This window comes from Narcine bancroftii, chromosome 7 (assembly GCF_036971445.1).
Source record: "Narcine bancroftii isolate sNarBan1 chromosome 7, sNarBan1.hap1, whole genome shotgun sequence".
NCBI lineage: Eukaryota > Metazoa > Chordata > Chondrichthyes > Torpediniformes > Narcinidae > Narcine > Narcine bancroftii.
Window position 1 is genome coordinate 39061451 of NC_091475.1, and position 22956 is coordinate 39084406.

Genomic DNA, 22956 nt, shown 5'->3' on the forward strand with positions numbered 1-22956 from the left:
TCTTTAAATTCCCTGTAGAATTCAGGGAGGAACCCATCCTCCCCTGGAGACTTATCAGCTTGCAGTCGACTTAATGCTTCTTCCACCTCTTTTATTGTAAAGGGGCATTCAGCCCCTCTTGCTCTTCTGGCCCTAAATTTGGTAGTTCCAATTTTGACAGGAAATCATCTATTTTTCCTGATTTTCCCCCCCACCCCAAAAAAAACTCTGTTCTATATAACTGTTCATAAAACTGCCGGAAGGTATCATTAATTTCTTTTGGCTTGTATGAAATCCTGTCATTCCCCTTTTGTATCGCATTAATTGTTCTATAGGCATGTTTTGCCCTCAGCTGCCAGGAGAGAACATTATGGGACCTTTCTTATTGCCTTGACCTTAAAATGGTCTTCACTATTCTATAGATTTGTAGTATATTATACCTGAGCTCCTTATTTGATAATTCTCTATTTTTCCTCTGAGCCTGTTCTTTGAAAGTCCTTTTCTAGTCTAGTAATCTGGTGTTCCAATTGTCACCTCTTTCAAATATTCTCTCTTAATTGTTTTAGTAAATCCAATTATCTTCCCTCTCAAATATGCTCTTAGTTTCCCAAATAAGGAATTTATCTGCAGTAGAGATACAGTTAGTCTCGCAGAACATATCTATCTGAGTTCTAATAAAGCTACAAAACTCCAGTTTCTTCAACAGCAATGGGTTAAGGTGCCACCTATACACCATCTCCTGTTTATCTGGCTTTATAATCATAAGTTTCAAGGGGGAGTGGCCTGACAAACGTCTCACCATATACTCAGTTTCCATGATCCTTCCCTCTGTTTGGGCTGATGCCAAAAATAAATCTATCCTGTCCTTGGAGTCATATTGCTTCGAGCAGAAGGAATAGTCCCTCTTCCTTGGATGCTGCTTTCTCCATGTATCTATTACTTCATAAAGGCCAAGGTAGCTTTGGCTACCTTGACCTTTGTAATCTTCTCATTGACTTGTCCAAGACCGAGTCCAGACAAAAATTGATGTCCCTTCCAATCAAGATATTTTCTCTACCCTCCCCCAATTTCAAAAAGGCATCTTGTATAAATTTCTCATCATTGAAATTAGGGGCATATATATTTAAAAGGATCCAGGATTCCGAATATATTTGACAGTGTAACATTACATACCTTCCTGCTTTATCCTTGACCACACTCTCCACCCTCAATGGGACCATTCTTCCCTATCAAAATTGCTACTCCCCTTGCCTTAGAATTAAAGGAGGACAAAATTAACTTCTGATGTTCTCTTTCTGTAATGTGTGTCTCCTAGAGAAAGGCTATATTCATTTTTTTTTAATGTGTTTCAAGACTCTCTTCCTCTTTACCATTCTGTCAGTTAACATTAAAACTCAGGTATTTGATTGTATTAATCATTGTCCTAAGATCCTCCCCATACTTGTGCTCCCCTTGTACCCCTATTGCCCACCATTCAGTGTCCATACAATCCCTTGTCCTCAACCCTACAGGCATGTTGAGCCCTCAACACATCCTGCAAAAACATCAATGAAACAATACAGTGAATAAAAACCCTCATGACTGGAGGGAGAACAAACGCTTTTATTAGCTTATAACGAAGGATAGGGTCTCACAGTAGTCTTTAGAAGGATTCTGGGTTTAGGCAGGAAACCAGGCTTATAAGTAAGCAGATGGGGGTGGAGCCAGGAGGCGGGGCCAGCCATCAGCACAACACACTAAAAGTGAATCCCAGTTCACTGCATTCACCCCTTCCTGTAGAATTTAGGGTCTATGAATGAAGACAAAGAACACGGGTTCAGAAAGGAAATGGTTGAAAAATATAGTTATTTACAAATTTACAGCTTTAAGTGGTCTGGGAGGCCTTGGACTCCTTTGGTCTCCATGTCCCCTTTTGAGGAAGGAGAAGCAGGCTGGGTCTCCAGCTCAAAGGTGGAGGGGGATGCACTTTCCTCCTGAACCAGATCCCCTGAGGCCTTGACTGGGGGTGGTGAGAATGAGCTCCGTAACTCGCAGGGACCTGAGGCAACGGACCCTCTGTTCTGGCGGGTGCCAGGTCCCTGATGGAGACGGTGTCCTCCCTGCCATCCAGTACTCTACATAGGCATTCCTGGGAGGGGATTGGTCTTGCATCTCCTCACGTGCTTCCTGAGAGGACTGGACTAGGAATGGTGAGTCAGATTGGGAGCGTAGTTCCCGATGCCGACCTTTTTTCAAAAGTGAATAGGAGCTAGTGAGGGGTCGTGTTGGTCACAGTACTTAGTAGCGACTGGATGGAATGGGACGCCATAGGGAGGACTTTCTGCCAGCGTGAGTCTGGAAGACATTTTGACTTCAGTGCCAGTTTGACAGCCTTCGACAGTGGTGTTCTCCTTTTCAACCTGCCTGGTTACACCCAGGGGTTGTAGCTAGTAGTCCTGCTGGATGTGATGCCCCTCACCAGCAGGTACTGATGTAGCTCGTCGCTCATAAAGGCTGAGCCCCAGTCTCTAGGAATATAGCTGGGATACCTGAACAGGGAGAAAATGGAGTCTAGGGCCTTTATGACTGATGAAGTGGACGTATCTGGACAAGGAATGGCAAACAGGAAGCGGGAGTACTTGTCAGTGATTGAGAGGAAGAAGCTGTTCCTGTTCATGGAGGGGAGAGGTCCCTTAAAATCGACACTGAGCTGTTCGAAGGGCCTGGATGACTTGATCAGGTGCACCTTCGTGGTGCAGTAGAAGTGCGGCTTACACTCCGTACAGACCTGGCAAGACCTGATCATTTCCCTGACATCTTCCAAAGAGTAGGGCAGATTGTGCGCCTTGACAAAATGAGCCATGCTGGTGACCCCTGGATGGCAGAGCTCATTATGTATAGACCGCAGTTGGCCGGTGTGTGCAAAGGCACTGCTTCCGATGGATAAGGCATCTGAAGGGTAATTAAGGGTTCCTGGCCGATAGGCAGTGTCATAATTGTAGGTGGAGAGCTCAATCCTCCACCTAGCAATCTTGTTGTTCTTGGTTTTGCTCCTCTTGACATTATTGAACATGAATGTGACTAAGTGCTGGTCAGTGAAGAGGGTAAATCTTCTACCAGCCATGTGGTGTCTCCAGAGCCTTACGGCTTCTACAATGGCTTGAGCCTTCTTTTCCACCGATGGGTTCCAGAGTTCGTTGCCTTGTAATGTCCGCGAAAAAATGCAACCAGCCTACTGACCTGGTTGAGGGTAATGGCCAGGGCTATGTCTGAGGCATCGCTTTCCACTTGGAAAGGTGCATTCTTGTCCACCATGTGCACGGCGGCTTTCGCAATGTAGTTCTGGAGGTAATTAAAAGCTGTTTGGGCTTCAGCCGAGAGGAGGAAATTAGTGGTTTTTAAGAGAGGGAGAACCTTATCAGCGTATTGAGGGATCCACTAGGCGTAATATGAGAAAAACCCCAGGCATTTCCTCAAAGCCTTTGTGTTCCTGGGGATGGGGAGCTCTAACAGGGGGAGCATCCTATCGGGATTGTGGCCCTTGATGCTATTCTCCACCACGTAGTCAAGGATAGCCAGCTGTTTAGTCCTGAACACGCACTTGTCAGAGTTATAACTGAGGTTCAGGGCTTTAGTCGTGTGGAGAAAACTCTGGAGGTTAGCATCGTGTTCTTCCAATGTGTGGCTATAGATGTTGGCATTATCAAGGTATGGGAAGGTAGCCTTCAACCCATACTTTTCCACCATTCTGTCTATCTGACCCTCCGGAATTGATAGAGATGACCATTAGCCTCAAATGCCATATATGGACATTCCTCAGAATGGATTGGTAGCTGGTGATTGGCAACTTTCAGGTCAATGGTCGAATAGACCTGATACTGCGCAATATCATTCACCATGTCTGAAATTCAAGAGAGGGGGTATGCGTCCAGGAGTGTGTACCAGTTAATAGCTACTAGACTTGTTTTCCCCTTTTACCACTACCATTTGCGCTCTCCACGAGCTGGTTCTAGGTTCGATGATACCTTTGTCAAGCAGATGTTGTGTATTAGGCTTTATAAAATCTCTGACTGCTGTACTGTACCTCCTGCTCTTGGTAGGAGTGGTTTGTGGACAGATTCGAGAAGCGAGGAGGGGTGTCAATATTCAGTCTGGAGAGGCTGCAGGTGGGCTCTGATTTTAGGGGCCTTCCATTCTGAACTGTTACAGTGGGAGGGGACCAGAATACTCCAAGGTCACGCTTTTAAGGTGACACAGGAAGTCCAGACCCAACAACGCCGGAGCACACAATTCATCAAGTATATACAAGTGAAAGTTACAGATATCCCCCCTTCAAACGACAGTTGTACTATACAATGTTGTAGAATATGAATGAGACATGAGAAATATGCGGTAATTGGAAGGATACATCTTCAGGTTGTATTTTTGCACAGACTATGAAGCTTTCTGTAGAGCCCGTGTCGATTAGGCATTTAGTGGAATGTCCGTTTACCTTCCCAGTCTCAATGGAGTTGCTGAGCTAGTGAGGTCTGTCCTGATCTAGGACCATCGAGGCTAGGTCCCTGGAGACTCCATGCTCCTCACTCGAGTGGCCCCTACTGTCTTGGGTTGCCCTGCGTGGGTAATATGGCGTTGACCTCGTGGCACAGCAAGATGGCCGTCCTCCTTCCTCCGATGATGATGGCGCTGAGTTTGAATTTGGGTGACAGCAAGATGGCCGCCGAGCCTTTTTTGCGCTGTTTCCTCACTGCCACTGTCACTCTCTGTCGGCATGTCATGCAGCAAGTGGGTTCAGGTGAATTCGGGGCAGATGGCTTGGGGCTGGAATCAGATCCGGGAGAGGTGCAGGGTGCAGACTTCCCCATGCTTTTCACACGACAAACCCTCACCCAATGCTCTTTCTTGCCACAGCTCAAACACACTGAGTTCTTTTCCGGGCAATGACATCGAGGATGCTGGCTCTTGCTGCAGAAAAAGCACTGCCTGGCATGGGAAGTGGCAGCTGTTAGGGCAGGGGTAGCGGGAGCATCCGGTCCTTGGAAGGGGTCACCTGGGTGAGCGAACTCGCTGGCTTTGAGGTCGTCGTTCTTGAGCTTGGCCTGTTCCAGTGATTTGGCCAGCTCGATGTGGTGAGACAGGTCATTCTTTCCCGACTTGAGCAGTCGCTGCCTCGTACCTCGAGCGGACCCCCATGACTAGAGTGTTCCTGATCTGATCTTCCTCATGAATATGGCCCATAGCCGCTTCATACTTCCACTTCTTGTCAAGCGTCCACAGATCCAGCAGGTTGTTATCAATGGTCGCTGGCAATGTAGAGCGAGTTGGTGCCTCGCTAGGACTTCATTCTGCGACTTCAGATAGCAGCGTCATATGTAGAGCAGTATGTGGGTCGAAAGAAAAAGTTTGAAAACCACTGTTTTAATTGTACTTCATTGACTTGTTATATGCATGGTTTCATAACTCCAAAGGAAATGGGCCAATGACATTTTTTTCTCGAGCAATATATTTCAGTAACAATTGGGTCTCGAGCAGTGGTTCGCAACCTCCCTTCCCACTCATATACCACCTTAAGCAATCCCTTACTAATCACAGAGCACCAATGACATAGGGATTACTTAAAGTGGTTTGTAAGTAGAAAGAAAAAGGTTGCGAACCACTGCTTTATATAATTATATGCTTTTGTTTATGGAGGTCTAGATTTTGGAGCTCCCAATTTCTTTGATCTAGAATGTATTTTTTCAATGCTCCTACATCTTTTATGTGGTGAGCCTTTAAGATTTATGTACATTTAGAAATATGGGCTGATTATAGATCATCAGCATGCTTTGCCTGGAGAAAATTCTACCTCACTAACTTCAATGAGTGTTTTTGAAGAGGTAACTAAGAAGATTGATTCTTCTTCTTTGGCTTGGCTTCGCGGACGAAGATTTATAGAGGGGGTAAAAGTCCACGTCAGCTGCAGGCTCGTTTGTGGCTGACAAGTCCGATGCGGGACAGGCAGACACGGTTGCAGCGGCTGCAGGGGAAAATTGGTTGGTTGGGGTTGGGTGTTGGGTTTTTCCTCCTTTGCCTTTTGTCAGTGAGGTGGGCTCTGCGGTCTTCTTAAAAGGAGGTTGCTGCCCGCCAAACTGTGAGGTGCCAAGATGCACGGTTTGAGGAGATATCAGCCCACTGGCGGTGGTCAATGTGGCAGGCACCAAGAGATTTCTTTAGGCAGTCCTTGTACCTCTTCTTTGGTGCACCTCTGTCACGGTGGCCAGTGGAGAGCTCGCCATATAACACGATCTTGGGAAGGCGATGGTCCTCCATTCTGGAGACGTGACCCACCCAGCGCAGCTGGATCTTCAGCAGCGTGGACTCGATGCTGTCGACCTCTGCCATCTCGAGTACTTCGACGTTAGGGATGAAAGCGCTCCAATGGATGTTGAGGATGGAGCGGAGACAACGCTGGTGGAAGCGTTCTAGGAGCCGTAGGTGATGCCGGTAGAGGACCCATGATTCGGAGCCGAACAGGAGTGTGGGTATGACAACGGCTCTGTATACGCTTATCTTTGTGAGGTTTTTCAGTTGGTTGTTTTTCCAGACTCTTTTGTGTAGTCTTCCAAAGGCGCTATTTGCCTTGGCGAGTCTGTTGTCTATCTCATTGTCGATCCTTGCATCTGATGAAATGGTGCAGCCGAGATAGGTAAACTGGTTGACCGTTTTGAGTTTTGTGTGCCCGATGGAGATGTGGGGGGGCTGGTAGTCATGGTGGGGAGCTGGCTGATGGAGGACCTCAGTTTTCTTCAGGCTGACTTCCAGGCCAAACATTTTGGCAGTTTCCGCAAAGCAGGACGTCAAGCGCTGAAGAGCTGGCTCTGAATGGGCAACTAAAGCGGCATCGTCTGCAAAGAGTAGTTCACGGACAGGTTTCTCTTGTGTCTTGGTGTGAGCTTGCAGGCGCCTCAGATTGAAGAGACTGCCATCCGTGCAGTACCGGATGTAAACAGCGTCTTCATTGTTGGGGTCTTTCATGGCTTGGTTCAGCATCATGCTGAAGAAGATTGAAAAGAGGGTTGGTGTGAGAACACAGCCTTGCTTCACGCCATTGTTAATGGAGAAGGGTTCTTGGTCGAGTGAGGCAGGCGGAGGCCCCGATCCGGGCAGAGAGTGGGAGGCGGCGGCCCCAGTCTGGGCACAGAGAGAGCAGCAGCAGCCCCGGCCCCGGTCCGGGCGAAGGGTAGACGGCGGCGGCCCCGATCCGGGCAGGAGCAAGGGGGAGACGGCGGCCCCGGCCTCGGTCGAGTGAGGCAGGCGGAGGCCCCGATCCGGGCAGAGAGTGGGAGGCGGCGGCTCCAGTCCAGGCACAGGGTGAGCTGCGGCGGCTTCGGCTCCGGTCCGGGCAGTATGGACCGACCTAAGAGGGGAGGCAGACCCCTCCAGCCTGGGTAAGAAACCTGCATAGGAGAAGGCCACTCCGATATAAAACCTACGACCCAAGGACCTCGCTGCCACGTCCCAGCTTGCTTGGCCACGGCACACGAACCATGGGTATAAAGGGTGGGGCCAGTACTGCGCACACTGCACTCCACCTAAAAGCTCCTTTGCGCAGGCCCGAGGACAGGTCCACGTCCTCCTCCTCCACGTCCTCCCCCTCAAAAGATGCTCACAAACTCAAGCTAGCATGCTGGAACATCAGAACCATGTTAGACAAGGCTGACAGCCACCGACCTGAACGTCGGTCTGCCCTCATTGCACAAGAACTCCTCAGACTTGACATCGACATAGCCGCTCTCAGTGTAGTCCGCCTGGCAGATGTAGGCAGCCTCCAAGAACGCGGCGCGGGCTACACACTCTACTGGTCTGGCAAGCCTTCGGATGAACGACGCCTATCTGGTGTAGGCTTCATGGTCAAGAGCTTCATTGCCTCCAAACTCGAAAACCTTCCGACAGGCCTCTCGGACCGAATCATGTCCATGCGACTCCCCCTTCAAAACAAGCGTCACATCACCCTCATCAGTGTCTATGCTCCAACCCTCCAGGCGGAACCAGCAGAAAAGGACAAGTTCTACACCGACCTGCGCAACCTCATCCAACGCACCCCTACAGCCGACAAGGTTGTCATCCTGGGCGACTTCAACGCTCGTGTCGGCAAAGACTCAGAAACCTGGCCAGGAATCCTGGGCAAGCATGGCGTCGGCAAGTGCAACGACAATGGGCGCCTCCTGTTGGAGCTCTGTGCAGAACAGCGGCTTGTCATTACAAACACCCTTTTTCAGCAGAGGGACAGCCTTAAGACCACCTGGATGCATCCCCGATCCAAACACTGGCACCTCCTGGACTACATCCTGGTGCGAGAAAGTGACAAACGAGATTGATTAAGGTATAATGATAAATATTATATGTGAAATTTTGTGAGGCATTTGACAAGGTCCCACATGGTAGACTGGACCAGAAGATTAAGGCACAAGAGATCTAAACCAAGCTGGCAAATATGATCCAAAATTACCCTAGTGACAGGAGACAACAAGGTAATAGTAGAAAGATATTTTCCTTCATTGGAAGTCTGTGATCGGTAATGGTCCCACATGGTACACTGGACCAGAAGATTAAGGCACAAGGGATCTAAAGCAAGCTGGCAAATATGATCCAAAATTACCCTAGTGACAGGAGACAACAAGGTAATAGTAGAAAGATATTTTCCTTCATTGGAAGTCTGTGATCGGTAATGGTCCCACATGATACACTGGGCCAGAAGATTAAGGCACAAGGGATCTAAAGCAAGCTGGCAAATATGATCCAAAATTACCCTAGTGACAGGAGACAAAACGTAATAGTAGAAAGATGTTTTCCTGATTGGAAGTCTGTGATTGGTAATATGCAGGGGTCTGTGCAATGACCAAATTTTTCTGGTCATTTTTGTGATATGTATGAATAATTTGGACCTGAATATCGGAGGCATGATTAGCAAATTTGTGGTGTGGATAGTGAGAAAGGTTGTTCAAGGATACAACTTGAGAGAGATCAGATGCAAAATTGGGTAGAGGATTGGCAGATGGAATTTAATCCTGACAAATGTGAGATGCTATATTTTGGGAAGTCAAATAGATCTAGGACATAATGCAATGAATGATAGGGTGATAAGCAATATTGATGAACAAAGGATCTTGGGCTTCAAGTCCACAGTTTCTTGAAAATGGCTTTCAGGTTGATGCAGAAGTTGTATGACATGTTTACCTTCATTAGAACAGCTACACTTGGAGTATTGTATGCTATTGTGGTTACCACACCATAGGAAAAATATGATAAAACTGGAGAGAGTGCAGAGGAGATTTACCAGGATGTTATCTGGATTGGACAACTTTAGTTGTGGGCAGAGATTGGATAAGATGGGTTTGTTTTCTCAGAAAAAACATAGAAATTTTGGAGGAACTTTCTGAATTCCAGCCGAGTTCCTCCAGCATTTTTGTGTTTTTACTACAATCACAGCATCTGCAGACTTTCGTGTTTCACCTCTTATTTCCTCAGGAGCAAATGAAACTGAGGGGTCACCCGGTGGAGATGTACAAAAGATTAAAAGAGGCATAGATAAACTAGATAGTCATGATAGGGCATAGGTTTAAGCTGAAAGTGTCTTTTGACACAATAAATGGTTGATATTTGGAACATACAACTAGAGGAGGCAACGGAGTTAAATATAATTGCAAATGCTTAAGTTACATTTAGACAGGTACTTAAATGGGCAAGGCACAGATGGAATGGATAGAATGTGAGCAAGTGGGATTAATGTACAAAATCATCAACATGGCCAGAAGGTCTGTTTCTGAGCTGTACAACTCTCCGACTCTGATTCGAGTGCATTGTACTAAAATGTGACCTCTCTGGTCCTGTTTGTTTATTTTCTCCTGGAAAATGGGCTGTATTGCTATTTTCTGTAATGTCAAGCTGGGTCATTTGTGCATATATCGATAAATGGAAGTTGAAAATAATTGTTTGTTTATGTACTTTTGTTTCCACACAAATTCTGAGCGAATTTTATTCTGGAACAAATTTTTGAATAGTGATTTGTGACTTCTACAAGGTTGAACTTCCATAACCTAAATGGCCGTAATGAGGGTGGGGTGGGGTCACCTTTAATTTATAAATTTAAACCCCTAAAAAAATCCAGATGGTTTGTAGATGTTTTGACTTCATTAATTGAAAGTAAAATGATGAGGTGGTTTGGATTAGCCTTTTTTTTTATTGGGCAATTTTCCACATTAATGCATACTTGCATTAACTTGTTGTAACTACTGAAGCAGCTTGACTGGAGCCACCATGAATCCAAAGATCATACAATAGCAAAATGCTCTCAGGCATTCCTTGATGCTAGTGAAGTGAATGAAGACTAACTTCTGTGATGTTAGGGACCTCAAGAGGAAATCAAGATGGATCAGGCAGTTGAAATTTCTGGTTGAACATGGTTACAAATGCTAAAGCCTTGTCTTTCACGTTTATGCTCAGCCCCATCATTGTTGAGTATTGTGTTCTTGGAGCATCTTCTTCCTTTTTTTGGATGTTTTGAATGTCCACCAACGTTCTTGACAAGAAGTATTGGACTACTGTACTTGCATTGGATCTTATTTAGCTCTATCCATGAATTGCTGCTTTTTATCCCTTAAGCACAGATATAATTGTAGCACCGTAATGGATCACGATATTACTTCACTAGTAATTTATTAATTCTTTCCTTAATCCCTCATAAGTACAGTACCCCATATCTGAAATGCTTGGGACCAGATGTTTTTGGGTTTTTTTTTTGATTTTGGAACAAACAACACAGTAGCATCAGCAGAATGCCTGTATCAGTGGTGAACAACAACAAAGAAGAGCAGGCTTTTGAGCACCACAAGTGGAAAATTCGCATGAAATAACGTTTAGTACTTAAAGATCTCTGCTTACAAAAGATAAATGCAGCACCAAATACCATACTCTTCTGTAAGACATTTCACACATATACTGCTGTCCAGTTTCACCAACAAATTGGCTTTCTGTTCTTGTAGATAAACATAAATGCTTCATTTTACTTATCACTCTCATCTATAGTGGTATCTGCAGGCGTTTTTGCCATTTTAAATTAAATTTTTGTATACCAGAGCTCTATTGTTATCAAAATGGCACCAACAGAGCATCAGAGCCCCACATGGGCAAGTCAGGTGATAAATTTTTTTCAACTCGTGATGTCATGTCAGCGCTAAGAAAATTTATTTTTTGGATTGGTTTTCAGAGCTTTGGATACAGGGTACTCCACCTGTACCTTATCTGCTAATTGCACTGCTACTTATTGTTCTTTAATTCGTTTCTCATTTTCCTTTGCAGCCCTTTGATTGCTATGTACATTACCACTGTGAGATGACACTTAGCCCTTAGCTATGAGCTGGCTGGAAAATGCCAGAGAGGTATTAAGGTTCAAAGGTCCAATAAGTGGTCATTCTGCCTTGTCTGAAGGAAAAAGAATCTCAAGATTGTATGAGCTGTTATGTATCTACTTGAATTTAAACTTGAAGTAGTCCTAACTTTTGAAATGAGACAAATTAACAATAAATATATTGATTACAAGTTTATATTAGAGAAGTCTATTTTAAAATCTGATTAAAAACCTAAAACTATGGTTGTCATGTATCATATCATTAATTAAGACAGAATTTACCCTTTATTTAGTTAAAGGGATGGTTTAATTTAGTCTTATTTATTTATATCCAGTACTCTTTTTGATTCTATTATGATAGAGATCAGTGATTATTACCATATTGATAGAATTTGATGCTCTAAAAATAATATTTTTAAATAATTATGGATAGGTTTTTGATTTACATTTATATTTAACTTGTATCTAACATGATGTGACCTGTTGTTTATTGTACTTTTTTTTTCAGTGGCAGAAAATTTTGCCATCAAGTGTCCAAGCTGTTCACAGTGAGTACTTTTCCATTGATATATGGCTCAACCTGTATCCTCTGATAGTGTAAAATATTTTGATTTAGTGTCATTCCATGTACAATAGTTAGGGTGCTTTGCCCAAGGACACTTTTTACATTGCTTCTAATAACCATTTGTAGGAGAGATGTGTTTAGCCAAGCTCAATACACAATCTACCCTGCCCACACATCTTTGAAATTCTGTGGGCAAGTATTTCAGATTTCCTGCCTATTTTTAAATTCATAGATGTGATCAGACCGAGAGAGAGCAAGCTAAGTGTTGGCTTGAGTTAGAAAATTACACATACAGTCAGAAAATTGAGTACATCTGCTATTATTTCATCTTAGAAAACTGAAGGTAGTCTTATTTCATGCGCATAAGTGAAAACCAGCCAAGCTCTAGCAATTACCTGGCTAGTTGATACCTTGGACATGTATCTCTTTTGAACATGACAAACTGTCTGTAATAAGCTTCAAGCATTTATCTGTTTGTGAGGTAATACTCTGGACCTATACCCAGTTGTTTCCATCATTATAACTACATCTTACTTATGTTCTCTCAACAGGGAAACAAGGACCAAACAAGCCAATCATACTTGAGAGCAGTATTGCCCCAAGAATTGTGGGCACAGGTATAATGAGCTCCAGCTCAGAACCAGAAATATATTATGAGTCATCTATACAGGAGCAATCTCCAAGTGCAGAGCATCCCCAGTCTCCCTTGGCCAGAAGTGATTTGAAAAGACCACTGATGGCACCTTGGTCTGAACCCCAGATGGATGAGCTATTAAGTCTAGACTTCAGTGAGCCTGCTTTCAAAAGGAGGTTGGTGGAGCATCAGTGCTATCTACAGAATCTTATGACTTCTTTGGGTACTGTAATGAATGATGTGGTAGGTGGGGTGGAAAAGATTGTGTCAAGTCTGAACACTTCCATGGCTGATGTCCACAGTGTACTGGACCATCATTTGACTGCATTGCAATCCAGTAGGGAGTCAGTGTCATCTCAGACGGTTTCAGTAGAAACTTATTTTACCCAGGGACTAGGCTATATTGGGGCAGCACTTCAGACTGCCCTCAATTCTTCTATATCTGACATGGGTTCTAAAGTGCAAGAAAGCCTACAGATGGGATTTGAAAGCCTTGGAGAAAAGGTACAGTTAGCCATAAGGAAGGGATTTGCTGATTTGGTAAAAGAATATGCCTCTGTTCATCAAAACCTAATGAACCGACAGGGTATGGTAATCTCATCCACCAGTGGGCTCAATAGCTCTTCACAAGAGGTGGGCATTCATAATAGTGGCCTGTCTCTTTCAGCATCCCAACCCAGTGAGCTTTCATCTAGTTCCTTGCTGGAAAGTATGGGTCCCTCTGTTGAGACCCATGTACCTGGAGGCACGAATCCTGGGGGGTCTCAATAAGCAGGGAAGTTGAAATAAATCTTTATAAATGAGGAAAAATTAGGACACTTGAAAACCCTATTGAATTAAATAATATGAAGACTCAGCATCTGGAATGTATTTCTGCTGGGTAAATGAGACTGAAATGGGCTGCTCAATCACACAGTTGTCTAATATGTATCACATCTGGATTTTGTGGGACACTTGTATTATTTAAATAATTGACTAAGCTATTACAGCACTTACTAACGGTTCTTTTTGTATTAATGCTAACTTTCCTAGAAGTTTATAAAGTGATGTCTTGCTGTGGAATCTCCTTCCTACCCTTTATTTTTGAAAAAAAGACAAGTTGCTGGAGATACTCAGCAGGTCAGATAGTATCTGTAAAGGCATAGGGATGATTGATGTTTCAGATTGAGACTACAATCCTGACGAAACGTATTGACTGAAAACGTCAACCATCCCTTTGCCCCTACAGATGCTGCCTGAATCACTGAGATTCTCCAGCAATTTTTTTTTGCTCCAAAATACAGCAACTGCAGTTTCTCGTCTCCAACTCTTATCTGTTCTCCTGCAGCTTCAGGACCCAGTATGTCCTCTCCCACACAGTAGTGTAATTGGCACAATCAGACTGCATTTTGTCCCTCTTACAATTCTTCATAATGATTTCACTTGACACTAAGATACATGTACTTTCTCTAATGCTTCAAGATTAGTTTCTTCACCTGTACAGAATTTCAATATCAATGTAGCTGATGAATCTATGTAGAATTCAAGAAAAATGTATCATTTCTATATTTGTTTGATTCAAATGAGGGCCAGATGCTGAATATGTGATTTTTTTTTTTCCCCATCTCTAATCAATTTTAATCATGGCAAAAGAAAGGAGTCTAGAATAATCATTAAAAAATTAAAACACTACCCAGTATAGACTTCAAATAATTTGCTACCCCAAAAGTTGCCTTGTTTCTCTCAAAAGCTGAGCCAAGGAGTTGAAAATATAAAAATATATATTTTAATATGCAAAGAAATCAAAGAATTTTGAATCAAGTCATTTAGATGGAGTTGAGGTACAAATCAGCCATAAGTGGATGGCTGAATGGGATTCCGAGCCAAATGGATCATACTTATTCAATGATTCTGTTATTAGCAGTGTCAATGCATGAACTGTGTAGTGATTCATATCAAAACAAAAAGCACATAACAACATACCTTTTCCATAACCCAAATCCAAAGTAGTTATATTGCTTGAAATTATCAAATTGATGTTCTAATGAAATGTTGCATGATCTTAGTGGATCAGGCAGTGACCATGGGGAGAAATGGCCAGTCATTGTTTTGCATCAGGACCCCTTATCAAGATTGGTAAGAAGGGGTGATGTGGAGAGACAATAGGCAAGTTGGAGGGGGGCGGGGGAGTGCAAAATTTGAGAGAGGGGTAAACAGATATAGGTAAAGAAGAGATGGATGAGACTGAGGCCAAACATGTCCATATGGGAATAATGAAGGAATTGAAATGGTTGACTGCTGGGAGTTCAAACAGAGCTGCAGAGAGCAGATGTTTTTTTTGAAGTGGGTCATCCAATCTGCATGTTATCACTGAATGCACTAGATCAGATTGGACAATGTGCAAATCTCTGCCTCACTTGAAAGGTCTGCTGGTGACCCCAGATGGAAGTGAAGGGCAGATATAGTGACAAGTTTTACACTTTCTGTGATTACAATGGGAAATGCCTAAGGGAGGGAGGGTGGGTGGGGAAAAAATGGATCAGAGTCTCAGAAGCTCATTGGCACAAAATACGGTTGGGAAGGGAAGATGTGCTGGTGGTGGCATTATTCTGAAGTTGGACCAAGTGTTGGGGGGATAATGGTCTTGCCCTCTGGCTCTCCACATCCTGTCTAAATCCTATCGTGCCTTGCTTCATTCCCCTACCCCACTTTGCTCCCTCTTCATATATGTAATATCCTTCCTTCCTTTGGTCTCAACTTAATGACCCAAAATGATGACTGACCATTTCTACCCATGGATATTGCCTGACTCCTGGAGTTCCTCCAGTATCTCATTGTTTGTTCAAGATTTAAGCATTTTCAGTTCTTGTGTTTCTTTTTTCATTAAATTTTTTTTGGTAGAACAGTGTCTTATATTTGCTACAACTTTTGAATTTGTACCATATTTCTTAAATATTGGTTGGTACTTTCATGAGTATAAATTACATCGTGTTCTCAACATCGCTCTTTATTTCCTTGTTGTCCTCTGCTATGCAGTCTCCTTAAACATGCATTGTATTGCACTAAAGTTTCTTTTGTGGCCTATGATTAGATGTTCTGTGAAAGACATCAAACTGTGCACTTTTTATATTTTGTAAATTAAATGTCAATCTATGAATAATACAACATTTGTCAAAATTTTCTAGTTTGTGGACAAACCATTAGAGGGAGCTCGTACAGCAGCAATGTTCCATTGCAGATCTAGAAATACATTGAATCTCCAGAGTAGGAAATAGAACATTATATCCTATTAAGGTACGCACACTTCAGGTTTGAGGTGGTTACTTTTTGCTATTGTAAGATTTTTGTTTGCTCTTTGAAATGTGAGCATCGCTGGTAAGCTAAGCATTTATTGGCTCTCCTTAATATTCATCGAGAACCATTAATCTGCTTCATTTCTTGATTAATGTACCCCTGTATTACGATGGGATACAATTTTGCTTCTGTTGATAACCCACAGCACTGCATCGTACCTGATGTAACCTGATGGTTACATTGGTTCTGAATCCATAATTGGCAGTGCTGCACCACATGGTGGTTATTGGGTATCTTCACTGCAATAAGACATTGTCTCCTCAAGAACTGCACTGGGATAGTGTAACCATATTGACATACACATATGGATTAACACATGGATTGGAAAACAAAAGGTCAAATTGATTTTTTTCCTTGTCACAGGTTTTTATTACATGACAAAGGAATCTTGGATAACCCATGTTGCATTCATCCATAGAGAGTACATTCTACATCCTTGTTGCTCCCAATGCTCAATTCTATGACATTTAATCTGGAGCACTGATTCATCACTTGGGAATAATAGTGAAAGTGGCTATCAGGAGGAGGTTTTCTTGGGTTTGGATTTGATGCTGAAGCTGTCGGGCACACCACCTTTTGATGTGTCCTGTTTGTGTGACAAGACATCCTGGGTTGGCATTGGAGGAATCTAGAACATTAATTAGAATGTACCAGCAACATGTCACAATGCTCTTTGTTTAGTCTGGGAACGGTTCTCTGTTTTAGCACAGGTCCTCAAATGTTGGTGAGGAAGAGTTGGCGTATTTGTGCCTTGGTCTTTGTTGGATCCTGTGACTAGTTCAATGTCAGGTAGTGGAGACAAAGGGATATGACCACCCATAGACATCTATCTAATAAAGACATAAACGTGACCTAGTTTGGCTGAGTTATATGTTGGTATTCATCGATCACACTGGTTTTAAATCCATACAAGGTGGAAACCTCTGAGGTGTGATCAGGATCTGCTTGCACCAGCAGAATTTACCACTGTGGTTCTGATCCAATCTGGGTCATAAACTTGGAAATAATTGTTGCATTGATCTGGATCATAGCTTGTCAAATCCATGAGGTGGCCCACATGCAACTGTTGTTTCTGAGCTCATGACTCACATTGGATTAGACATGGTGGGTCAGGCACAGTAATTAATGAATAGATATAAATTTGATAAATTCAAATTAATTATTCCGAACATCCAATCTCACTGTTCCACAATCTTGCTTAAGGAGCTCAATTTTGCCCTAGCCAAGCCTTGCTCATTTAGCAATAGGTGCAGAGTGAAATTGTTTATGATATGCACAATGAAAAGGGCAGCATAGGAGCTATGAAACCAACCTAATACTACAGTACTTCATGCTAAAAGGTAATCTTGTGGTAACCTGCCTAAACGATTACTGACCAGTGGCTTTCATATCCTCAATGAGGAAGGGTGTTGAAGTGTATCTGAGCAGTGACATGGATCCATTTCAATTTGCCTACTGCAGCAACAGGTTTCACTGGCTCTACACAAAACCCAGAAACATTCAGACATCAAAGATGCATATAATCAGGATGCTCTTTATTGACTACAGTTCGGCATTTAACACTATCAAAACTGATCAAATGAACCAAGATTTGAGCCTCAATTTTTTTTTATACAATGGGAAGTTGCAAGTCAGTCTGGCAATTCAGTTTATTTTGATAGTGAACCAGAGAACTGAAGCCAATGATCTCATTTAACACAGCACTACATCCTTTTGAGCCAAGTTCATAATGCACTGAAATGTTTTAAATTAATGTAGTGGTTCGTGTAATGCTGCTGCAGAACCAGCAACCAGGTTCACATCTCCCATGTCTGCATGGGTTTCCTCTCAACCATCAAAACGTACCAGAATTGTAAACCATTGGGTGTAATTAGGCAGTATGGGCTCGTGGGCCAGAAGGGCTTGTTTCTATGCTGTCAGTAAACTTTGGAATCAAAAAGTCAATTTCTAATTAAAACACAAATTGTGAAGGAATTCAGCAGGTCTCGGAGTCCAGAGGAGATAAAGCTATACAAGCAATGTTTTGACCTAAGCCACTCAAGGTATGAATTTTTAAAAATTTTGCCATGACACTAAAGGAGTTGAGTTACAAATATAGAAATTACAAGTGAAAAATCAATAAACATAGAATTGTCAAGTAAAGTTCAATATAATTAAATGCAGGATAATACATTTTGGTGAAAAGAATAGGGAAGTTGCATATTATTTGTTCCTCTATTCTCTGCCGCTTTAGTTGCCCATTCAGAGCCAGCTCTTCAGCGCTTGACGTCCTGCTTTGCGGAAACTGCCAAAATGTTTGGCCTGGAAGTCAGCCTGAAGAAAACTGAGGTCCTCCATCAGCCAGCTCCCCACCATGACTACCAGCCCCCCCACATCTCCATCGGGCACACAAAACTCAAAACGGTCAACCAGTTTACCTATCTCGGCTGCACCATTTCATCAGATGCAAGGATCGACAATGAGATAGACAACAGACTCGCCAAGGCAAATAGCGCCTTTGGAAGACTACACAAAAGAGTCTGGAAAAACAACCAACTGAAAAACCTCACAAAGATAAGCGTATACAGAGCCGTTGTCATACCCACACTCCTGTTCGGCTCCGAATCATGGGTCTTCTACCGGCACCACCTACGGCTCCTAGAACGCTTCCACCAGCGTTGTCTCCGCTCCATCCTCAACATCCATTGGAGCGCTTACACCCCTAACGTCGAAGTACTCGAGATGGCAGAGGTCGACAGCATCGAGTCCACGCTGCTGAAGATCCAGCTGCGCTGGATGGGTCACGTCTCCAGAATGGAGGACCATCGCCTTCCCAAGATCGTGTTATATGGCGAGCTCTCCACTGGCCACCGTGACAGAGGTGCACCAAAGAAAAGGTACAAGGACTGCCTAAAGAAATCTCTTGGTGCCTGCCACATTGACCACCGCCAGTGGGCTGATAACGCCTCAAACCGTGCATCTTGGCGCCTCACAGTTTGGCGGGCAGCAACCTCCTTTGAAGAAGACCGCAGAGCCCACCTCACTGACAAAAGGCAAAGGAGGAAAAACCCAACACCCAACCCCAACCAACCAATTTTCCCTTGCAACCGCTGCAATCGTGTCTGCCTGTCCCGCATCGGACTTGTCAGCCACAAACGAGCCTGCAGCTGACGTGGACTTCTTACCCCCTCCATAAATCTTCGTCCACGAAGCCAAGCCAAAGAAAGAAGATTCTCTGGACACACCTGCCAAAGTAGATGAAGCTAAATTTTAAAATTAGACATACAGCACAGTAACATGCCCTTTTGCCCCAAGAGACTGTGTCACCCAATTACATTCAATTGACCTACACCCCTGGAGCGCTTTGAACAGTGGGAGGAAACCCATGCAGACATAGGGAGAAAGTACAAACACCTTTTAGAAAGCGTGGGATTCGAACCCAAGTCCTAGTCGCTGGTGCTGTAAGAGCTCTGCGCTAACTGTTCCACTAACCATTGCAAAGTTATGCCAAATCTGTATGAACACACAAGTTTAGAATACTGTACCATTGGACTGCTCTGGTTTGTGCATTATAAAAATGATTAGAGGGACAGGAGAGGGTGAAGGGAAGATGTAGAATAACAAATGCAACAGTATTCATTCTAGGAAAGGACAAACAAGTCAGGTCTTTAAAATTATAAAAGGGTTTAATTGAGTGGATAAAGAGAGTATTTTCATCTTCCAGCTTGAAAAGGGTCCATTAATACAGGATAATAATAATGTCAAATAGGAAATTTGTTTCAACCACATTCACCCCTCACTTTGGGTCAAGAAGTTTCTTCCAAATAGTATGCATTTAAAATGCAATTCAAGGGTTAGGCAGATTGATTTATATACAAAATGATGAGGTAGCTCAAGTAACAAAGGAAATGGAAGTGTTTGAGGTAGGTAAAAGATCAATGATACCTGAAGTTTAAAACAATATTAATGTTTTGCACACAATTATAAGAGCATTATAATACACCAGAACTTCTCTTAATAGCCATGTTTTCTTTTTAATTTTCCACTATGTCCACACAAAGGTAATGGTCATTCAGTGAAATAATCAATTTAATCTGAAGGATCCTCTATACAGAACTTCAGTAATTATTGCCTTATCCTGATACAATGTTTCACAACTTCATAGTAGCACAAACAAAGAAATTTCCCAAACCAACTGATTTTAGTGCAACAAAAATCAATTTATGAGAATGGCTTTAAAATAATCTAGAATTAATGTCACATCTTTAAAGCTGAAATTGTGAAAGGTTTTCATACATAGAGCACAAACCATTTATAACAACAAACAAACAAGGCTTTTGTAAGTTTAATAATTTTTATTTAAAAAGTACACAAAATAGGCTGTATTTGTGACCTTGTGAAAAGTTGACCAAGGGAGCAGTTACTTAACTGCAGCCATGCAGTACAACAGGTACTCATCGATTGCAACCACGTATGTACAATTACACATTAAAAAGAAAAACAATATGTGCAACCAAAAAAATTAAATTAAAACTTGCCCCCTTCCAAGTAAATAAAAAATGATGGGAACTTGGTTTCATTTTTATACTGATTAAAGAAAATAATGACCATTCTTCATACTACTTTGTCCTAATCTGTTCACAATAGGAAGTGTAAAAAAATTAAATGCAGATTTATGAAAAGATGTTAATCCTCTTAGTTTAGTGAGGTTAATCTAAAGTATAGTGGGTGCTTTTCATTGGGATCACATCAGGAAGATTTAGAAAACACATTCTCAAAGCTAGTAAGAGATCCAAGTGGCTGGTGGTGCCCACGACCCAAGGTGAACAGGTGGGATTACAGATTTTCCCTAATCCACTGATAAATTCAATCAAAAACTAATTTACATAGTAAAACAGTAGCAAGATCTCCCATCTACCTATAACAGCCAAATCACAGCACTGGTGACCTGTAAATTTAAAAGCAGGGAAAAGAATCAATGCCACTGTGCAAGTATGTAAACTCCTAACTCGCATACAATCTTAAATGTAGGAAGGAAAAAACTAATGTACAGGCACTCTGAAAGAGAATATGCATGAATAAAATTAGTTATATAAATATTAGGTGAGTTACTGTTACTACACAATCCCTTTCCTACCAAGAAATGTGATCATATTGTATACAGATAGCAAATTAAGCTCTATTCATAGACACTGCTTTAAATCAAATGTGTTAAGACTGTTGAGGTGCTGGTCTTTTCAAATCCCTGATCTGTTTAATCAAATAGGACTTCTCATCATTAAACTGGTCATCATCTGTTCTGTCTGCTTGGAATTGACTGAGGAACTCTATCAGTTTGGTCTGATTTTTCAACAGTATGTCCAGAATCGGTTGTGTTTTATTTGGATTTGCCACAAAAACCTAAAAGGATAAAGAAAGATCAACATGAACATTTTTAAACAAGGTGCATTCTACTTTCCAGTGATATTCAGATCTCACTTTTATCTTAATCTTCAAAATATGATTACAAAACTATGTCCATTCAAACCAGTCAAATTTTAGTAAATTTCATCCAGATTTTTATCAGTTGGAAAGTGAGGCCTTGTTCACTTTAAGTTGTGTAACTGCTCAAAGGCTCTGTATCTCATCATATTTCCTGGAGACATATAGTTAATACTTAAGAACAATGGTCTTATTGATGACTCAATCCATTGCTTGTTTTTCTTTTCAGTTACTGTCTGACCTGCCGAGTATTTCAGCATATTAAGTTTTTATTTCAGATTTCCAACATCTGCAGTTCTTCGTTTTCATTATTATTATTCTCAAAAGAATAAGAGAATATAATGTTCATAGCCACTCAGAAGTCAAGCCAAAAAAAATGTTATGCCTCTGGATAAGCATAGGGATTTCATCCACCAACTCCCCAAGAAAATTTATTCAGAGCAAAAAAAATTACAAAAGAAAATAGTGCAAAGTTCATCAGTGTTGTTATTCATTTTGTAGCATTAATCCTCTAATTTGCTATGAAGCACCATTGTCATTAATATGGTCCCCTGGGGTTACTACCACTTCAGTTTTTTGAGGGGTCTCCCCATCAGTCTCAGACCCTCAAAACCCAGTAGCAGACAGGGTCACAAAGCTTTGCATTAGTTGTACCAAGCTACAGTGCATGTTAGTCAATTGAACTGCTTCACTGACATCTCACTGTGTTGCAAGACCAGCAAGTTTTGGACAGACCAAAGAGCATGTTTCACTGTTGATCTTCCAGCCACACTGGAAACAGTACCATAAATCAGAGTCCTCTGTTTCCCCAATGGCGAGCAGAATCAACCCGCTCTTCACCCTGGGCAATGCCATTTTATTCAAACAGCTACTATGAGCAAAAGCACAACCAAGACACTCCACTGGCTGAATATTTGCTCCCATCTTCAGCAAAGGTTTATCTGTTACTTCAGAGAACATTTATCTTCACAATTTAAATTTTTTTATTTATTCTAACTTTGTTTATTTATTTTCCTAATTTTTTTTGGGGGGTTGTAAGGTAAAACATCATGAGATGGGAATGTGTAAGGAGTTACCCTGTGCAGGGCTGTAACAAGATGTGAATGCATCCTTGTACTTACAAGATAAGAGAGACATTGATGGATTGAGAGGCAGGAAGCTAGCAGGGAAAGGATAGCAACAGTTTTAGTCATTGGACAAGTAATGATATGATGATGTTCTAAGCACGTATCCAAGGGTATAAAAAATCACCATTTTGCTGATAACGGCAGAATGCATTCTCCGACTAACATTGTTAGTCGCAAGTGTTACAATCCGGTAATAAAGAACAAAGAACCCTGATTTCGACTCAGTCTGGTGTTTGTCTCACTCATTCATGAACAAAGCAGACCTAACAGGGGGGGGGCTGTTGCTTGAGATTTCTGCTTCAATTCTGGATAACAGTGATTTCACTGCATCTATATTTATGAAATAAACTAAGTAGCTCAACATTAATTGGAAAAGTTCCTATTAATTGAGAGAATAGAGATGAAAATAATGAATAATTAGCATGGAGACTGTGTTTCTTCACTTGAGAAAAGACGGAGTTAATCAGACAGATCTTTAAAATTATGAAGGGTT

The 22956-nt window shown here is 42.2% G+C and overlaps 2 protein-coding genes across 7 annotated transcripts in view; one reads left to right on the forward strand and one right to left on the reverse strand.

Annotated features, from left to right (window-relative positions):
• The window catches only part of cdadc1 (cytidine and dCMP deaminase domain containing 1), a 62944-nt gene extending 47913 nt beyond the window's left edge, over window positions 1-15031 (forward strand). For both annotated transcript variants that reach the window (XM_069889691.1, XM_069889690.1), the window contains exons 8-9: window positions 11853-11892; window positions 12461-15031. In XM_069889691.1, the coding sequence (XP_069745792.1) occupies window positions 11853-11892; window positions 12461-13314 (894 nt within the window). In that variant the 3' untranslated portion in view covers window positions 13315-15031. The remainder of the gene's footprint in view (window positions 1-11852; window positions 11893-12460) is intronic.
• A 5159-nt stretch (window positions 15032-20190) lies between these two features.
• The window catches only part of cab39l (calcium binding protein 39-like), a 62219-nt gene continuing 59453 nt past the window's right edge, over window positions 20191-22956 (reverse strand). For all 5 annotated transcript variants that reach the window (XM_069889716.1, XM_069889718.1, XM_069889713.1 and 2 more), the window contains one exon: window positions 20191-21255. In XM_069889716.1, the coding sequence (XP_069745817.1) occupies window positions 21067-21255 (189 nt within the window). In that variant the 3' untranslated portion in view covers window positions 20191-21066. The remainder of the gene's footprint in view (window positions 21256-22956) is intronic.